The sequence below is a fragment of the Mytilus edulis genome, chromosome 4 (assembly GCF_963676685.1).
Source record: "Mytilus edulis chromosome 4, xbMytEdul2.2, whole genome shotgun sequence".
In the NCBI taxonomy this organism is placed as follows: Eukaryota; Metazoa; Mollusca; class Bivalvia; order Mytilida; family Mytilidae; genus Mytilus; species Mytilus edulis.
Window position 1 is genome coordinate 97,800,928 of NC_092347.1, and position 18,100 is coordinate 97,819,027.

General features: G+C 32.0%; 2 protein-coding genes across 4 annotated transcripts in view; both read left to right on the forward strand.

Annotated features, from left to right (window-relative positions):
* The window catches only part of LOC139521196 (semaphorin-2A-like), a 92,633-nt gene that overhangs the window by 2,936 nt on the left and 71,597 nt on the right, over positions 1-18,100 (forward strand). For all 3 annotated transcript variants that reach the window (XM_071314550.1, XM_071314552.1, XM_071314551.1), the window contains exon 2: positions 17,727-17,829. The gene's annotated coding sequence lies outside the window, so the exon portion shown is untranslated. The remainder of the gene's footprint in view (positions 1-17,726; positions 17,830-18,100) is intronic.
* On the forward strand, positions 155-9,437 carry LOC139521192 (uncharacterized). The gene is made up of 9 exons (XM_071314532.1): positions 155-773; positions 1,700-1,887; positions 2,467-2,533; positions 3,217-3,432; positions 3,808-3,937; positions 4,705-4,896; positions 6,408-6,578; positions 7,269-7,353; positions 8,322-9,437. Exons 1-9 carry the CDS (start codon positions 320-322, stop codon positions 9,372-9,374), a joined length of 2,556 nt encoding a protein of 851 aa, XP_071170633.1. The 5' UTR covers positions 155-319; the 3' UTR covers positions 9,375-9,437.

Genomic DNA, 18,100 nt, shown 5'->3' on the forward strand with positions numbered 1-18,100 from the left:
ATATTTCAAATTTAGGATTTGGAAACAAGCTTCACACAGTTTACATCAATCATATTGTTTTTTATTAGTACCTGTTTCCCTGTGATGAGAGTTCTAACTGGGAACTTTAACAATGGAAATTTAAATCTGAATAGATTTTTCAGTCTACACTTTCTTAAGGGGGTACCGTACACCTAAGAAAAGATAACTCTTACTAAAATTCTGAGTTAATCTAACGTCAATTAAGTGTTTTAAAATACGCCTCATATTACAAGCGTTTTATTGACATGGAATAGTTGTTTACCTGTTGTTATGAAGCAGACGGTACATCACTGTCATAATGGAACAGCGTAAACGTAATACGTTTGGTAAATTTTCAAGATCTAAATCTGCCGATAAGAAATCGAGTCGTTCAGATTACTTCAAATGGTTAAATGATGGCAGGAAATTGGAAGATTCTCCGCAAGTCGGCTTGCGTAATGATCATGGCAATTACGTATACGAGTATCTGGATGTTGGGGCCGAGGCTGAATTGGAAGGTGATAACACGTCTGATGTATCAAAATCTTGGACAATTGGGAGAAGAATTGTAGAGTGGAATATGCTGTCGGAAGGAATGTATTGCTGTACTTGCAAGTGTCCACTTCACCTGTCAGATATTGTAGGAGAACGATTGTTTGGGCTAGGTGGTCTACTGATGGTAGATTGTAAACTGTGTCATACTGTTACTGATGTGCATTTTGGGAAGAGAGGACCATCTGGAAGTTATGACATCAACACAAAAGCTTCCATAGGTATGATTATATCACATGATTGTAAATTATACTACTAATTAGTCTGTATGATGCTAATATTTACAATTTTTGTTTTACTGTTTACAGGGGCGGATCCAGCCATTTTAAGAAGGGGGTTCCTAACCCAGGACAAATGGGTGTTCCAACTACATGTCCCATTCAAATCCATTGATTGTCCAAAAAAAAGGGGGGTATCCGAACCCCCCCCCCCCCCCTGAATCCGTGCCTGGTTTACATTTAACATGTTGCATTGTTTATTTGACATTTGACATAATTATATTTAAATGCATTCATGATTTTTTGTTTAAAAACTAAAAAGAGTCCTTGGGGTCAATTACTACTAATTAATGTGTCTAACTTAAACAGTGCATATATATATTGCTTGCAAACTTGGGCAAATTGTTGTGTTAATTGTGAAAGCTTTTTAGATTAAACATGATTAAGGCATATAGGAGACAAGTGCCTGTGTTACATGTATAGCAAATTAATTGTTGAAAATATTGTTATTGTCAATAAACATCAACAACTTTCAACCACTCCATTCTTATCTTCTTCATAGCCTAATTAGGCTTTGAAAAGAGTTAAAATAACTAATTATAAGCTGTGAAATTTTTTTTAGGGCTTCACCATTAAATGTACAACTACATGTACATCATCATATCATGTTAATATTCTTAGATATTTTGTAAGCCAAGTCAGAGAAATTAGCACAGGACTGACAGCTTGTGTCCTGTAAATTTATCTTCAGTTTAGGAAATTTTATAGAATTTTACAATTTTAAGAGAAAAAAATTACCATCTTTACTAAAGTTTATAACACAACTGTTTCTTAGTCTTAAAAATGTAGGTGTGTATATTTTCCATAATTAAATTTAAGCAATCAATTTTCTTTCTCAATTTTTGATTATACCTCATATTCTATTAAAGGAATGATACATGCAGGGATGGGCCCAACTCATCTGCAGAACTTTCTAGCAGAATGTAACCTGCCATCCATTACAGAGAGCACATTAAGGAAAAAAGAGAAAGAATTAAGTGGACAAATTAAAAATGTAACAATCCAGTCCTGCAATATGGCACAAAGAGAGGAAAAGTCACTCAGCACTAATGGCAATGTAAGTATTAAATGTATGCATACAAAGTGGAATATCCAGACTATATGCCTCTTTCTAGAAAACTCAGTCCTTTTTAACCCCCCCCCCCCCCCCCCAAAAAAAAATATCCTTATATTGTGTAACTTCATGGAGAATGATCATGTAATGCTTCATTGTTTATTATGGACTATAATAGGACTGTGTGTCTTATGAAAGTAAAAAATGTATATATATAACATCAAACATGTTTTTAAAGTTAAAAGCTGATTTTTTATTATTTCATAAACAGAATAAACAACCATACATGTACATGCATGTACAGATCAAGACTTTTCACCACCTAAAATTGCATAGGACAGCAAAATTTTTATTTGATTAAATAGTGAGGACCAGCAAAATTTCTTTAAGGACCACAAAAACAATAATTTCTAATTTCTTGCAAACATATGCACCCAAAATATTTTTTTGTGTTCTTAATAATGTATTTGCAGCTTACTACACAACTAGGTATCCTAAAGGTTAAGGTACATGTAAGGTCAATTTATAATAAACTTGCTGGGACTTTTTTTTTTTATAAGAAATGCAATCCAATCTAGAAAGATTGAAGCAAGTTTTGATGGTGGCTGGCAAAAGAGAGGCTCTGGTTGGAATTATAATAGTAATACAGGTAAATACATAATTATATGATATAATGTCTGACATTCATGATTTACTTACTGTATGTTGTTAAAATTTGCTGAATCAATTACTAATATAAATAACTTAATTGGACAAAGCATTAATTTCACTATTTAAATTGATATGAGAAGCTGTAGTTAAAGAAATATTTTCCCATACTTATATTTATTCAATCCCTAGGGTAGATCTCTTTAACTTACCTGGTTCAATTATAGCAAATAGGTGAGATTTTGTCATCATTTTGTATACATTAAAGAAGTTAGATGTGTTACATTGTACATGATTGTTAGTGACTCAACTGTCCACCAGAGCTCACACGAAAAGTAGACAATTTATAGCTACACAACTATAAAACCTTCAACAATGAGAAAAAGTTATATCCAACATGAAAAATACCAAACAATTCAAATGAAAAAACTAACAGCATAATTAATAACAAAACAATTTATGAAGAAAATATGACAGATATAAACTAACAACCACTGAACTACAGGCTCTTTATTATCAGTATCTGTTCGTCATATTAATCTGTAACATGACATCATTCTGTTAGCATTTCATTAAAATACCCGTTATCTCACACCCCTATTCAAATCATAACAATATTTAATTAACTGTTAATTTATAATTGCATCATGTTAATGTAATACCTTTTTCTTTTTATTCTGGCAGGACATGCAACTTTTATTGGAAAGGAGACAGGAAAGGTGCTGTCATTCGATTTAAGAAGCAAGACATGTAAGATTTGTGAGTTCCATCAAAACAAAAAAGAGACAGTTCCGGAGCATGAGTGCCATCTGAATTGGCATGGGTCTAGTAAATCCATGGAGGCAGATATGGCGGTGGCAATGGCCCACAGATTAAAAGATGATGAATGTGAAATTAATGGTATGTTTCATATTCAAAATAAAGAGTTCCCCAAAATGCATTGAAAATATCGTATAAAGGGAAATAACTCTTATTTCCACAATTCTTTCAAATTTGAAAGGTGATCATTTTGTTATTTTTACAGGAAACTTGGATTTTGTTCTTACACTTTTATGACATAGAATCAATTGATTTTTTAGTTAATGATATAACATGACCAATGTAATGTAAAAAACGGTTTATATTTATTTAAGTTGCTTTATTAATACATTAGCTACATGAAATTAAATAAGGCAGAATATAACAGCTATCACTATTTTCCAAATAAAAAAATATGCTTGCCGTTGTATATCTTGACCTTTTTGTAGGTTTATAATTATTCAATCTTCATTTCAGTCATACATGCTGATAATGATGCTTCAACAACAGCAAGACTTGAAGTTGAGTTTGGAAACATACAGAAAAAAGATGACCAGAACCATGTGAAAAAAGGGTTATCAACAAGCTTGTATAATATTTCAAAGAGGTATTTTACAAATTAATTTTAGTGTTACAGATATGTCTATGACAAGGCTAAAGCCCATCCTTAACTAAATCAAATCTTACATAAAGATCTTATTATATTGATCTGTGAAGACTACTTACTCTTAAAAAAAACATTAAAATGAAATTTCAATTTTGTGTTTTTCAAAGACATATATATAAAGATTTTTGTGTTATCTGAATTCACAAACATTACATTGAAAATTAAAAAAACTATTATTATCGCTATTTTGTGCCTTTTTCCTTTGATCTTCTTTTGTGATGATTTCTCATATCATGCTACTCGCTTGAGATGGAAAATTATCGCTAGAAAATAAGGAGGCATGTGGCATTGCTAATGAAATTGACAATGTCGCCATACAATGTAGTTAAAATAGTGATAAACAGATTATTTTCTGCTCTATAGTCGGGTTGTTGTCTCTTTGACACATTTCCCCTTTCCATTCTCAATTTTATCATTGGTCATCTCAACTCGATTGCTTTTCTCGTTGAAATTATCATCAATGATCTATAAGTATATATATATGAATAATCTTCATGGCTTATGGAAGAACCAAACAGTTTTTAGTGAGGCTATATTAAGTTTAGAATAGAAAAGCATACATTAAAAAAATAGAAACTAGGACCTTTTTTTTCTGAAAATTAAAAGGCAGATGCATGATTCCATGATTGAAGATCTCATCCATGCCCCATAAAAGTCTAAAGATTTTAAAAAAAATTTACATTCATTATTTGTTTCTTATTTTGCAGTTACAAAGAATTGCAAAAGGATGAAACAAAACAATATATATTGAGGTGCTTTATGTATGCCATTAAGGGAGGTGACAATGAAGATGACATTAAGATTGGGCTGCAAAGAATTGTACCACATATTTTTGGATCACATGAAAATTGTAAAGATGCTGACTGGTGTAGCTATCATCAAAATCCAGAAAAATTTATGTAAGATCTTCTATACTGGTATTGACAACATATTATTTTCTGTATTGTCTTGTTTCTCAAAAAAATAATAGATATAAGAAGATGTGGTATGAGTGCCAATGACACCTCTTCCATCCAAGTCATAATTTTTAAAAAGAAACAAATTATACATATGTCAATCTTAAAAATTGATTCTTTAATATGCTGAACCTAACGGTGTATTAAGTTTTTGGATTTATGGCACGGTTTTTAAACTGGTCTACATTGAGGTCCAACAGGTCAAAAATTAAACTTTGTTTGATTTCATAAAAAATTGAATTATAGGGGTTCTTTGATATGCTAAAACTAACAGTGTATTTAGATTCTTAATTTTCGGTCCCGTTTTCAAATTGATCTACATTAAGATCCAAGGGGTCCAAAATTAAACTTTGATTGTTTTTAACAAAATTTGAAATCCTGCCCCAGGGGTTCTTTGATTGGCTGAATCTAAACATATATTTAGATTTTTGATTATGGGTCCAGTTTTTTAGTTGGTCCAAAATTAAACTTTGACTAAAAATTTAATATATACCATGTATTTAGACAATATACGTATAGTGTCTTGAAAAATGAAATTTATTTGTATGAGGCTTAGAAACGGGAAAATGCGAGGTTCCACCGAGCATTTTCCCGTTTTGTGCCGAATACAAATAAATTTCATATTTCAAGACACTATACGTATATTGTTTTTATACTGAAATCGATAAAAAAAATAATAAGAATATGAAACAAATATTATTAAAAAAAAGTGTTTGGAATTTCCCCCTTGGGGTACCATTTTGGGGTATTTCCCTATGAGCGTAGTCTAGGCAGTAAGCATTGACAATTTAAGGAATTAGAAAGGGAAAATGAATTTAATTAATAACATTTGATAAACATGGTATATAAATTACCAATTTGAAGACATAACAGGTTTAAATTCATAAAAGTTTGACCATTGTTACTACACGTTGTCATGGTTGTGACATGACGTTGTAAGTAGGCGGGGCTTATAGGTGAGTTGAGGTCATTGACGTATAAAGCTAACGTTTATACGTATAGCTTTATCTGTATAGTAAAATAGCTGATTGCAGTATAAATGGGGTTCTTTGATATGCTGAATCTAACCGTGTATTAAGTTTTTATAATTTTGAGCCCCATTTAAATTGGCCCACATTGAGGTCCAAAGGGTCCAAATAAAAATTTATTTGATTTAAAAAAAAAAGAGGAATATATCGGGTTCTTTTATATGCTGAATTTAACCATTTATTTAGATTTTTGATTTTAGGTCAGACCTCTGCAGTTGTATTAAGCTGCGCCCTCTTTTTTCTAAGACCTCCCCTTTTTCTTAACACCTCCTGGCACTATTTTAAAATTTCTTGATCTGCCCATTTACAGAAATATAGAGCATACATGTATATCTATGCTAACACTAAAGTTTCAGGTTAAGTATTTTGTGCAAATTCAAATTTGAAATGTAAACTTTTTTTTCATTTTATTCATCTCCATTTCAGGTATAAAAGTTTACCAAATGGGAAACCACTCAAGTCTGAGGGATTAAAGGTTGAATTGAATAATTTAGTGACAAAAATGATTGGTAGGAGTAATTCTTTAAATGATCTTGGATCTACACAGTCAAATGAAAGCTTTAACCAGCTTGTATCTGTAAAGGCACCTAAATCAAGGTAATTCATAATTATGTGGTATTAAATTAAATGCATTTCAGTTCCCATTCTTAAGCAATAATGAATATAAGTATAAAAAAAATATGTCGTATGATTACTGTACCAAAAAAACAACTCTATACAATAGACCGAATGACTCAGAAATTAACAGCTATGGTTACAGTAAGGCCTTTAACAATGAGCAATTCTCATATGAAAAAGTTAGCTATAAAAGGCCCCAAATCACAAATTTATATAAGAAGATGTGGTAATAGTGCCAATGAGACACCTCTTCTATCCAAGTCACAATTTGTAAAGAGAAACCAATTATACATATGTCAAAGTACAACAGTCAACACAATTTAAACAAGAAAACTAAAGGCAAAATTAATGTAAAAAATAAAATAAATGAAAAACAAATATGTAACATTGCAATTACTGACAGCTAGTTGAAAGCCAATATCAATAAAAAAAAATACATGTAAAACTTAATTTTCTTGTCAGACAGGTTGCAGTTTATTAGTTTTCAATGAAGGGAGTTAATACTATCATAGTAAAACTTTATATGAAAATATTAATCTTTTGCAAAGAGTCTTCATATTTTGTGAGTTGGTATGTTACTGTTACCTGCACCTTTGACATCAAGTTCAAATAAATGAAGAGGGGAATATATTTTAATGTACTTAAATAGTTCTTCATACTCTTTTTTAGACATTATGGTGGATCATGCTCACTTCAGAATAGGCTATCTGCAGCTGTGCTTCAGAAAAATGAAGGATATGGCTACTTATCCAAGGTAACTATGAAAATTTTTACATCTTATTTTTGAATGAAGGATGACATAGTGTTTGAATACGATTTCTTCATTTTCTTTCCTTTTCTATTTCTTTCTTCTTCTTCATCTTTTCAGAAAAGCCTGTTCAGACCATAACTTTATTAATCTGATGTAGCATATAATGAATTTAAAGTATGTGGGTATATTACTTGTCTCAAGTTCCAGGATTGGTAACTAAGACCTTGACCTAAAGTTCATGAAAATTAAATTTCTAGTACTCCCTGTATGTCCACTCCATGACTTTTCGTCCGTCTGACCATACTCTCATCCTCTTTCCTTACCTCACTCTAACTGAAGTTTTAACTGAAGTTTGCCTAATCAGGGAAAGTGAGTCACTTAATGTTCTAGAGTCATGCCCCTTTATAACTTGGAAAAATGCAAATTGTTTTGTTTCCTTACTCTAACATTAGTTTGACTTTATATAACTGATACATATAAGAATCACAACACTCAGACAGAGTTCAAATTTGTGTTGTAACTCATTTGTTAATCTATAGTTCTGTCCCTTTTTAACTTGGAAAATTGCAAAGCTACAGCGGAGGCATTTATGACATCTTACACATTCTCCCTTCATAAATTTTATCTTTTTGAAACCATGTTACATGTTGCATCCAATGTTTATATACAAGGAGATTACTGTAACAGTATTGCTTTTTTAGCCCTGCAGATGTAAATTGTCACAAATTATGTTTATCTAGTATGTAACTCAATTATCTTTGACTTTCTTCTCAAATTGTTATCTTTATAAATAAGAAGATGTGGTATGTGTGCTAATGAATCAACTATCCATCCAAGTCACAATAAATAAAGAGTTACAATTATAGGTCAAAAATTGTGTTCAAGATGGAGATTACTGTTTTTTTTCATGATTTTTAATATTTTAATGCATATATGTATTACATTTTAATTATGTTGCAATTTTTGTTTAGATCAATGAAGCAGCAAACCTCTCTCCAGGAGAATTTACGATGGCAATTTCGGCTGTAAGAGATCAAAAAATGGAAAAACGGAAAGAAAAGAAAAATTCAAAGGAATACAAAGTCCACCGTATACAAAAGAAAAGGAACCGCAATACAAATGAGCGTAAACATCTTGTAAGAGAAGGTAAAACCTATGGATCTCAAATGGAGTTTGATCAACAACAGGACCCTGAGCTTACCACAGAAATTCCACTTCCCTTTTATCTTGATGGCACTGAATGCAAAGTTTTTTTTGATTTAGAAACAACAGGCTTGGGAAGGAATAGCGACATCATTCAAATAGCAGCTAAGTCATATTCAAATAGCTTTAATAGGTATGTCATTCCAAGAGTGGACATTCAAATTGAGGCCAGTAAGATAACTGGTATAACTTACAGCCATGGAACGAATAAGATGTATGTTCGAGGACAAATAGTTGAACCGGTGTCACTTCATAAAGCTCTACTTGATTTCATACATTTTTTAAAGGAACAGAATCAGCCAATAATATTAGGTCATAACATTTGTAACTTTGACATTCCTGTAATTGTTAACAAATTGAAAGAATATAATTTGTTTTCTACATTTTGTAAAACAGTGAAAGGTTTTATTGACACAATGAAAGTGGCTAGAAAGTATATTCCCAAACATGATGTAGAAAATTTTAAGCAGCAGACTCTTGTCAAACAGTTTGTAGGAGAAAATTACCTTGCCCACAATGCAATAGAGGATGTGGATTCATTAAAAACATTATATGACAGTAAACTTGCCTTACTTGTGAAATCTGATGATGTATTTGCCATTTCATACCACAATTGCATGGACTCCTACTCTGGCTTACTAAGTAGTAAAATTGTTTCAAGGCCAGTTTGCATCCAACTAGCAAAAGATGGTATATCGTTGAAACACCTCAAACTGGCATCTGTACGAGATGTAAATGGATTGAAATTTGTCTTACAGGACCATAAGATACCACCAAAGAGTGTGAAATGCATTCAGGATTTCTTTCAAACTGAGGAATGAATTTTGTATGGCCAAAAAATAAATATCTGTCTGCGTTTTCTTATAACCTGACTGTGTCAACCCGAATACTTGTTTTATTATTCTCCCAACACAATGAATTTGCCAGGGTTAAGTTGTTTCAGTCAGTCAGTTTGTCTGTCCTTTTTTTGTTAGTTAAACTCCTTAAAAACGGCACAACATAATTTAATGAAACTTAGAAGGTGGTAAGAATGCAATTAGTGTGTACATAAAACAAAGTTATATGAAAAATTGATTCCCTGCATTATAATTTTATATTTTGAGTTATTGTCCTAGTTCAATTGACACTGAATAATAAAGAATTTGCCATTTTTCGTCTGCAGAAAAAATGACCGCCAAAGTCAAACATTCTTATTACTAGTGGTTGGATATTGTACCCTATCATATAGATATGCCAAAAACTATTTCTCTAAAGCTACTAAAAAAATAAGAACCAAACTTTAAAGTCTCATGATGGTCAAAATTGCAAGGAACACACCACTTCATGTTAACCCATCTGATATACCAAAGATGTAAGAACAAGGTCAAAAGTTATTGCTTGGTCATTTTCATGCAAAAAAAAACTACATTAAGTTGACTTTATGGTCAAATTGAGAACACATGAAGGTCATCATGGTGCAACACACATTATCTGATGATGATTCATCTACATACCAAAGATCTAAGGCCAAGGTCAAAAGACAACATGGCATGGTAGAGTGCTTATAGTAAAAAGTAAAATTGACCTTGAGGTCAAATATAAGGTCACATGAAGGTCACCACAACAAAGGACACTCCATCTCATTATTATACATCCTCATACAAAAGATGCAAGACCTATGTCAAAAGACAAAAAAATACATATGGCCTTGTTTTTTTATTCTATCAAAAAATACATTTATTTGACCTTGAGGTCAAAGTACAAGGTCACATGAAGTCATCATGAAATTTGACATTCTACCTCATGATGATACGTATACATACAAAATATCTAAGCCCTAGGTCAAAAGACAAGAAAACTATGCCCCAAATATACTATCAGAATGAAAATTGCTCTTATTTATTGAGGGTGGTGGTATTATAAAAAAATGAAATTGAAAAAAATCTGGTGGTTAAAAGTTTATAGTATTTTACAAATTTAACAAACTAATATAGCAGTACAAATGGTTAGTTTTAAAAAAAAATTAAACGACACATTTTTTTTTTTTTTAATTTCGTCTTCAAATACTGGACCCAAAAAAGTCACTTTTGCGGGCTGAATTTAAGACCCCCCTATTTTAATTCGGACAAAAATTTAAATCCAGAACAAAAAAAATACAAGCAAAAGGAACTGGTGAACTAATATTTGCCTTAGTTTTCACTATTAACTATGCTTTTGTCAATTTAGGATAATTTTTATTTTTTTTTAACATATATACCCCTATACCCATATTTCTGAAACCTCAAAATTATGCTAATATTAGCATGTAAAATATGTCATATTCGAGTTGCCAAAACTTTTTAACGTATGGTTCAAATCCTTCGAAATTTTTACAAAATGTTTAGCTTAACCTAGTTTATCAATGGGATAAAAACAAGAAAAATTAAACGACAGGTTTTTTTTGGTGTTTAGTGTTGGGTACCCCCTTAAGAAAAAACTTTAAAATCCAAGAGTAATGTCACAAAAAATTGAAAATGACCCTAGCCTGCAGTTCAGTGGTACACAATCAAGATTTCAAAAAAGATTGTAGTTGTTGTGAAATGAGAGAATTCAGTTGAATTTTAGATAATTAGCTATCAACTTAAATCAAATGTTTAGATTTAGAAGATGCAGATCTCTTCCATTGGTCCAAATTGAATCCTAAACTAAGGAAATGAAATTACATAAACAACAATTAATTTCAATATTGTCAACCTTTCTACATGTTCTAGCTGTTCTCTTTTTCATTCTTCATATGAAAACTATCAAAAGATACCCCCCCCCCTTTTTCCAAAAAAATAATTAAATAGAAACTAGGGCTGTCTTTCCCCTCAGAGCTATTCAGCTCTTTGATTAATTTTAGTTTCTTGTGTATAATTCGGAGTTTAGTATGACGTCCATTATAACTGTACCAGTATACATATCTTTTAAGGGGCCAGCTGAAGGACGCCTCCGGGTGCGGGAGTTTCTCGCTACATTGAAGACCCATTGGTGGCCTTCGGCTGTTGTCTGCTCTATGGTCGGGTTGTTGTCACTTTGACACATTCCCCATTTCTTTTCTCAATTTTAGTGTTAAGAGAAGCATATTTTTACAAAGAAATTGGCTGTAATTTCACCTATCAACTTCAGGGTTAGGTTTCATTTGTTTCTGTGTTAAAAGGGGGAGGGGAGGCATGCTGGGCCTCATCTGAATCTGCACCTATTTTGTGAGAAAAATTAAAAAACAAGTGAAAGTGACATTTATCAACAGTTGAATATTATACAAATCTTAGATGGTAAACACTGAGATGTTTTGTTGGATTTGTTTTCTACTTTTTTTAACCCAAAAATTGAAGAAATTACCATTTTAAAGGATTCAAAGAAAAATTAAATTGTCATTTATTAATGCAATTTTAGTTTTAATTTAGAGTTCTCTCTCTTCTGATGCTGAACTTTAAGTATTATTTAAATGCCAAATCAGAATACAAAAAAGTTCAGAATTCCTTCAAGGAAATGTATCGTAGGGATGATTATTTCTTTTTAATCCAAATACAAAAGCTCATGACAATGATTTTACTTCCTATTATAGTATTAGTAAGCCCCTATAGTAGTTCAATTAGAAATGTAATAAAATTCATAATACATTATATGACTGATAGAGTACCGTAAGAAAAATTTACATGCAATGTTAATTTTGATTTAAGAGTTATCCCTCTTTAAGTATAACAATTTAAATGTCAAATCAAAATACATGTTGTACAACAAAACTCAAACCCTTTAAAACTATAATCTGTATTCCTGTTTTAAAGCCACATTGACTCTTCAGAGGGCTAGTATAATCTGTATCCCTGTTATAAAGCCACATTGACTCTTCAGAGGGCTACTATAATCTGTATTCCTGTTATAAACCCACATTGACTCTTCAGAGGGCTACTATAATCTGTATCCCTGTTATAAACCCACATTGACTCTTCAGAGGGCTAGTATAATCTGTATCCCTGTTATAAAGCCACATTGACTCTTCAGAGGGCTAGTATAATCTGTATCCCTGTTATAAAGCCACATTGACTCTTCAGAGGGCTAGTATAATCTGTATCCCTGTTATAAACCCACATTGACTCTTCAGAGGGCTAGTATAATCTGTATCCCTGTTATAAACCCACATTGACTCTTCAGAGGGCTAGTATAATCTGTATCCCTGTTATTAACCCACATTGACTCTTCAGAGGGCTACTATAATCTGTATCCTTGTTATAAAGCCACATTGACTCTTCAGAGGGCTACTATAATCTGTATCCTAGTTATAAAGCCACATTGACTCTTCAGAGGGCTAGTATAATCTGTATCCTAGTTATAAAGCCACATTGACTCTTCAGATGGCTAGTATAATCTGTATCCCTGTTATAAAGCCACATTGACTCTTCAGAGGGCTACTATAATCTGTATCCTAGTTATAAAGCCACATTGACTCTTCAGAGGGCTAGATGAAGTGTACTTTTGTTATTATATATTCATATATTCAATGATTAATTATTTACAATTGTTCATAAGCTTTTGTAGATAAACTTTAGTCTGTGAGTTTGCCATTTAGACAGTATCCAGGCTTAAACTAATATGCATTATTATTTTTAATTTGAGGTTTCTTATGACTCTAATGATTTTCATAAGTCATTCCAGTTATGATTCTTCAATCATCAAACTAAGCTATACTTTGGATGTCTTTTATGAATACTTACTCTCCTTCTAAGTTACAATATGTAAAAGTAAACCATTATAGGTAAAAGATACAGTCTTTAACACATTGCATAGGCGGATCCAGGGGGGGCCTGGGGGGCCCGCCCCCCCCCCTTTTCGTAGGAAAAATTTGGTTGCTTATATAGGGAATCAATGAAGCATGACTGGAGTGGCCCCCCCTTTTAGGTCAGTCAGCGGGCCCCCCCTTGTGAAAAGTTCTGGATCCGTCACTGCATTGCCTTGGCTCACACCGAACAGCAAGCTATAAAGGGCCACAAATGACTAGTTTAAACCCATTCAAATAGGACAAAAACCAGTTCTAATTTATATATAAAAAAAAACTAGAAATACTTAAGAAACATATTCAAAAACACTCAGGGAGACACTTCCTGTATATACAAGGTGATATGTTGTGCCGCTGGATTTTGATTTGATTTTAAACATATTTTATTCATTAAGATATGAAAAGGATTGAGCAACAGGCACAGCCTATAAAAGCTCTCTCCATAATACATGTACAAGGTATGATTCAATTTATACAACAACTGTATTTAAAATAATGCAATTTAGTGGAACATGCATGCTACTTGTGAGCACACACGAGCAAAATATGTTAACAGTGTTACTTAATAAATGCAAAGTATAAATAAATATATAGGCAATTAATCATCAGTTATTTAAATTACCTTGAAACATGCAAATATCCTTTATAAGTCATTAGAAATATATATATGGCTTGAAGGAGACACTAAGCTTGCTTAGTGGAATAAATGAATTAACGTTGGAGTGTAGAAAAAAAATAAAAAAATAAAAAATAAAACTAGATGAAACAAAAATTAAGTAAGTTTCAAACAAAACGTTGAGTGTCACTGATATATTTCTGAACAGATTTAAAAATAGCAATATTCATATCATATGATAATAATCTGTTTCCAAAAAGTAGTAATTCAATATTTATGTCAACATTATCAACAATGGAGTAAATGGAATCAAGAAGGATCTGTCTTACATCATTATACTTAGGGCAAATAAAAAAGAAATGTTTGTTATCCTCAACAGGATGGTTACAGTTTGTGCAAAAAGTGTTCTCAGATAAGAACTGATTAAATAAATGAGATTTAAGGTTGCTAGCATTATTTCTGAGTTGACAATGACTTATATTAAGTTTCCTTATCCCATAGTTGAAAGGTTTAAATATATCACCAGTCCTATAAAACTTATCCAGTCCACTTCTAAATATACCCAAACTTGGTGACTTTTGTAAGCTCAAAGGAAGACTATTCCAAAGTCTTATAGTGGAAGGAATGAAACTATTAAAATAAGAGCTAGTTCTAGCAAGAGGCGGGTGAAAAGTGTTATTTTCATTCCTCAAAGTATAAGGGGTTTGTCTGGGAAGATATGGCTGGATTAACTCATATAAGTATGCAGGTGTCATCCCATTTAATATTTTATAGAATAGTATAAGCTTATGTTTATTACGTCTATTCTCCAGAGTTTCTAAACCTAATTCAATATAAAGTTTCTGTCTGGAGGAATTACGTCGTAATCCTGTAATAATTCTAGCAGCTTCTATCTGAATATTTTCAAGGAGCTCAGTCTCATGCTGGGAACAATTGCCCCAAATAACGTCACCATATTCTAATATAGGTCTAATAAAAGCATAATAAATACGGATAAGTGAACTCCTATCTAATAAGTGCTTAACTTGGCGAAGCACAGAAAGACGAGAGCATGCTTTTTTATAAATAATATCAATATGTGTATGCCATGAAGCTGATGACTGAAATGTTATCCCAAGATGACAGTGAATATTTATTTTCTCAACTTCTTCACCATTTATCCCAAAAAATACAGGTGGATGCTCCCTTTCCCTTCTAGTAAATACAATATTTTTAGTTTTCTTAGAGTTAAATTGAACAGCCCATGATTTTGCCCAATTTGAGATAACATCTAAGTCATTAGTTAAAGAAGCGGCTGCTACATCATGATCATCATCTACTATGACAAATAAAGAGGTGTCATCTGCAAAAAGTCTAATATCATTAGCAATGTCATTAACTATATCATTTATATAAACAAGAAACAGAAAGGGTCCCAAAACTGATCCCTGGGGGACACCTGCATGTACACTTCTTAGAGTTGACGAAAAGCCTTCTGAAACTACCTTTTGTTGACGATCCGAAAGATAACTTTCTATCCACGATAAGAGCTGGTCATTTAAGCCAGATTGTTTCAGTTTAAATAAAAGTCCTTTATGCCAAACTTTATCGAAAGCTCTAGATACATCACAAAATACAAACCTAACATCCCTACCACTATCCATATTACTAATAATTTTATGATATATTTCGATTAACTGATTAACAGTAGAATCACCTGGTTGGAATCCAGATTGAAACTTTGACAAAAGGTTATTACTCCTCATATAATTATACAAATGTTTAAATAAAACTTTTTCCATAATCTTACAAACAATACTAGTAACAGATATTGGACGATAGTTTAGAGCTGAATGTGGACTACCTTTTCCTTTAAAGATAGGATTAACATGTGCAATTTTCCATAACAGTGGAACCTGTTTAACTGATAGAGACATATTAAATAACTTAGTCAATGGTTTAGAAACAAAGCTAGCAACCTCTTTTAAAATTCTAGGACTGATACCATCAGGTCCAGCTGGTTTATTAACATTCAAAATTTTTAACTGGTCTAAAATTTCTTTCTCAGTGATGACAAATTTGTTTAAACGACATGGAGGAGGCTCATTATTATCAGGAATTTCTGGTTCTATATCAATATTAGCTATATCAGCAAAATGATTGTTCAGGATCTCTGACTTGTCCAGTGGATGAATAAAAATTTGGCCATCATTTTCCAAAAAGGGGGGGAATCTCTATTTTTAGTAAAATTGTGCCGCTGGACTGAATAGGTACACCTGTTTAAGCTTGAAAATATGTGAATAGGTCAGGAAAACTATCAGGAATTTATGATAAGGTCAATAAATATCCCATTACCTCTTTGTTGGTCATCTTTCTTGGTGTTTCAGGCTGTTTTTATCAACCCTTTTTTCTCCTTTGGCACTTTTGGTTTTCCACTCTTACATTACAGACCATTACACACCACTTGAAACCCAAACAATATGGGAAAAGGTTACATTTTTATCTACCGGTACACAATATATAAGAAAAGGATTACATTGTAAAAATCTAAATTGTATGAAAAGCGGCATGCCCTATCAATTAAGTATTGAAGTAACCCTCCCCTCCCCCTGGAAAAAAACAACCACTGAACATCAGGTTCCTCACTTGGGACAGGTGTAAACATATGCAGCTGGTTTAAACATTTTTAAAAATAGGTACCAACCTTCACCCTAACAATAGAAAAGCACTGTGTGATATATTATACTACCCACTGGATATACTGTTTTTGTTCCTGGTCACCACTTTATTGTCACAATGCTAGTTCCTACTTTTTTTTGTTATTTGGATGAAATTTCTATCCATCAGGACAAGAAATGAGTTGGATTTTCAGATAATTCTTTTTTGGCTGCATTTTTATCTGGTTGACAGACTTTTGTCAGAATTACCATCCATTCCATGAATAATTTTTGAAATATTTTATATCTTATGGTAACCTTTTTGTACTGAAGTGTAATATAAATACTTTTAAGTAAATTTTGTATTGTGTTCCAGTTTACTAACTTAGTGTTAAAGCTGCAGGCATGTATATTCATGTTGTATCTCTTCATCTAGTTTTGCCTTCCAGTGATATTGTTTGCCTTAAATTACTGGAGAATACAGGCTTTTTCCCCTGGAGAAGAATCCCAATTTGAAAAAAATGACTTAAAATTATTTCCAAAAAACAACTTTTTTCCCAAACAATGCAGTCTCAGTAGTAACTATGCATGAATACAAACTGAAAAACTTTCATTTAAACATTTTTCAAGCCTAAAAATGAATACAAACTGAAAAACTTTCATTTAAACATTTTTCAAGCCTTAAAATGACTATATGTGCAGATTTGAGGGTCTATTTATGTATCATCACCGACAATAAGGGGTCTTATTTCAAATAAGGGTTTGCCGGTTGAAAGGGGGTCTGCAAATTAAAGTTCCAGTCAAATGCATGGTTTATTATAATTTCCCAATTTGATACAAATGATGCATACTTTCCCAATAAAAAAAGGGTAGAAGTAGTTTTGAAAAAAGCCAACAATATCACTGCCTTCAATTCAAAGCTTTCCCTCATACATGTAGTTAGTACCTTATCGGTCATATTTTGTCAATCCTTGATAAGTTTTGAACTTGAAGGACACATACCTTTTTTGTCCATACTGTACTCAATAGACTTATTCTAATAAAAAAACCAACACACGCATGTTAAAATTCTTTTACGATTTTAAAAATGTGTTAAAACATTGTTTACCTTTTAAATATAATTTAGATTTATATTTAAATGTTACAGGTGCTTTTGAAAACATGACGAACAAGGCTGTTTTATTGTAACCTTGTACCCCAACATTTAGCCAGCTTCAGCTTCTGCTGTATGAATGTGAGATGCCTGAATAGTAAGTGTCACCTTTAAAAAGTAACATTTAATACTGTGTTAAGTGGCTTTATAGGATTTAACACTGATAGGTGACCATTTCTTTTTCCTCTTTTTTAATGTTAAGATTTTATTACTTGCTTCTTTATTCAAACTTCTTGTTTTTATGACCATATAAAGTTTTGACTAGGTGATTTTGAGGATTTATACATAAAAGTAGCTGAGGCCACAAGCTATAACCTGCTTTAGAGCTTTTCAGCCATAAAATATGTCCAGAATCATTTGATTTATGG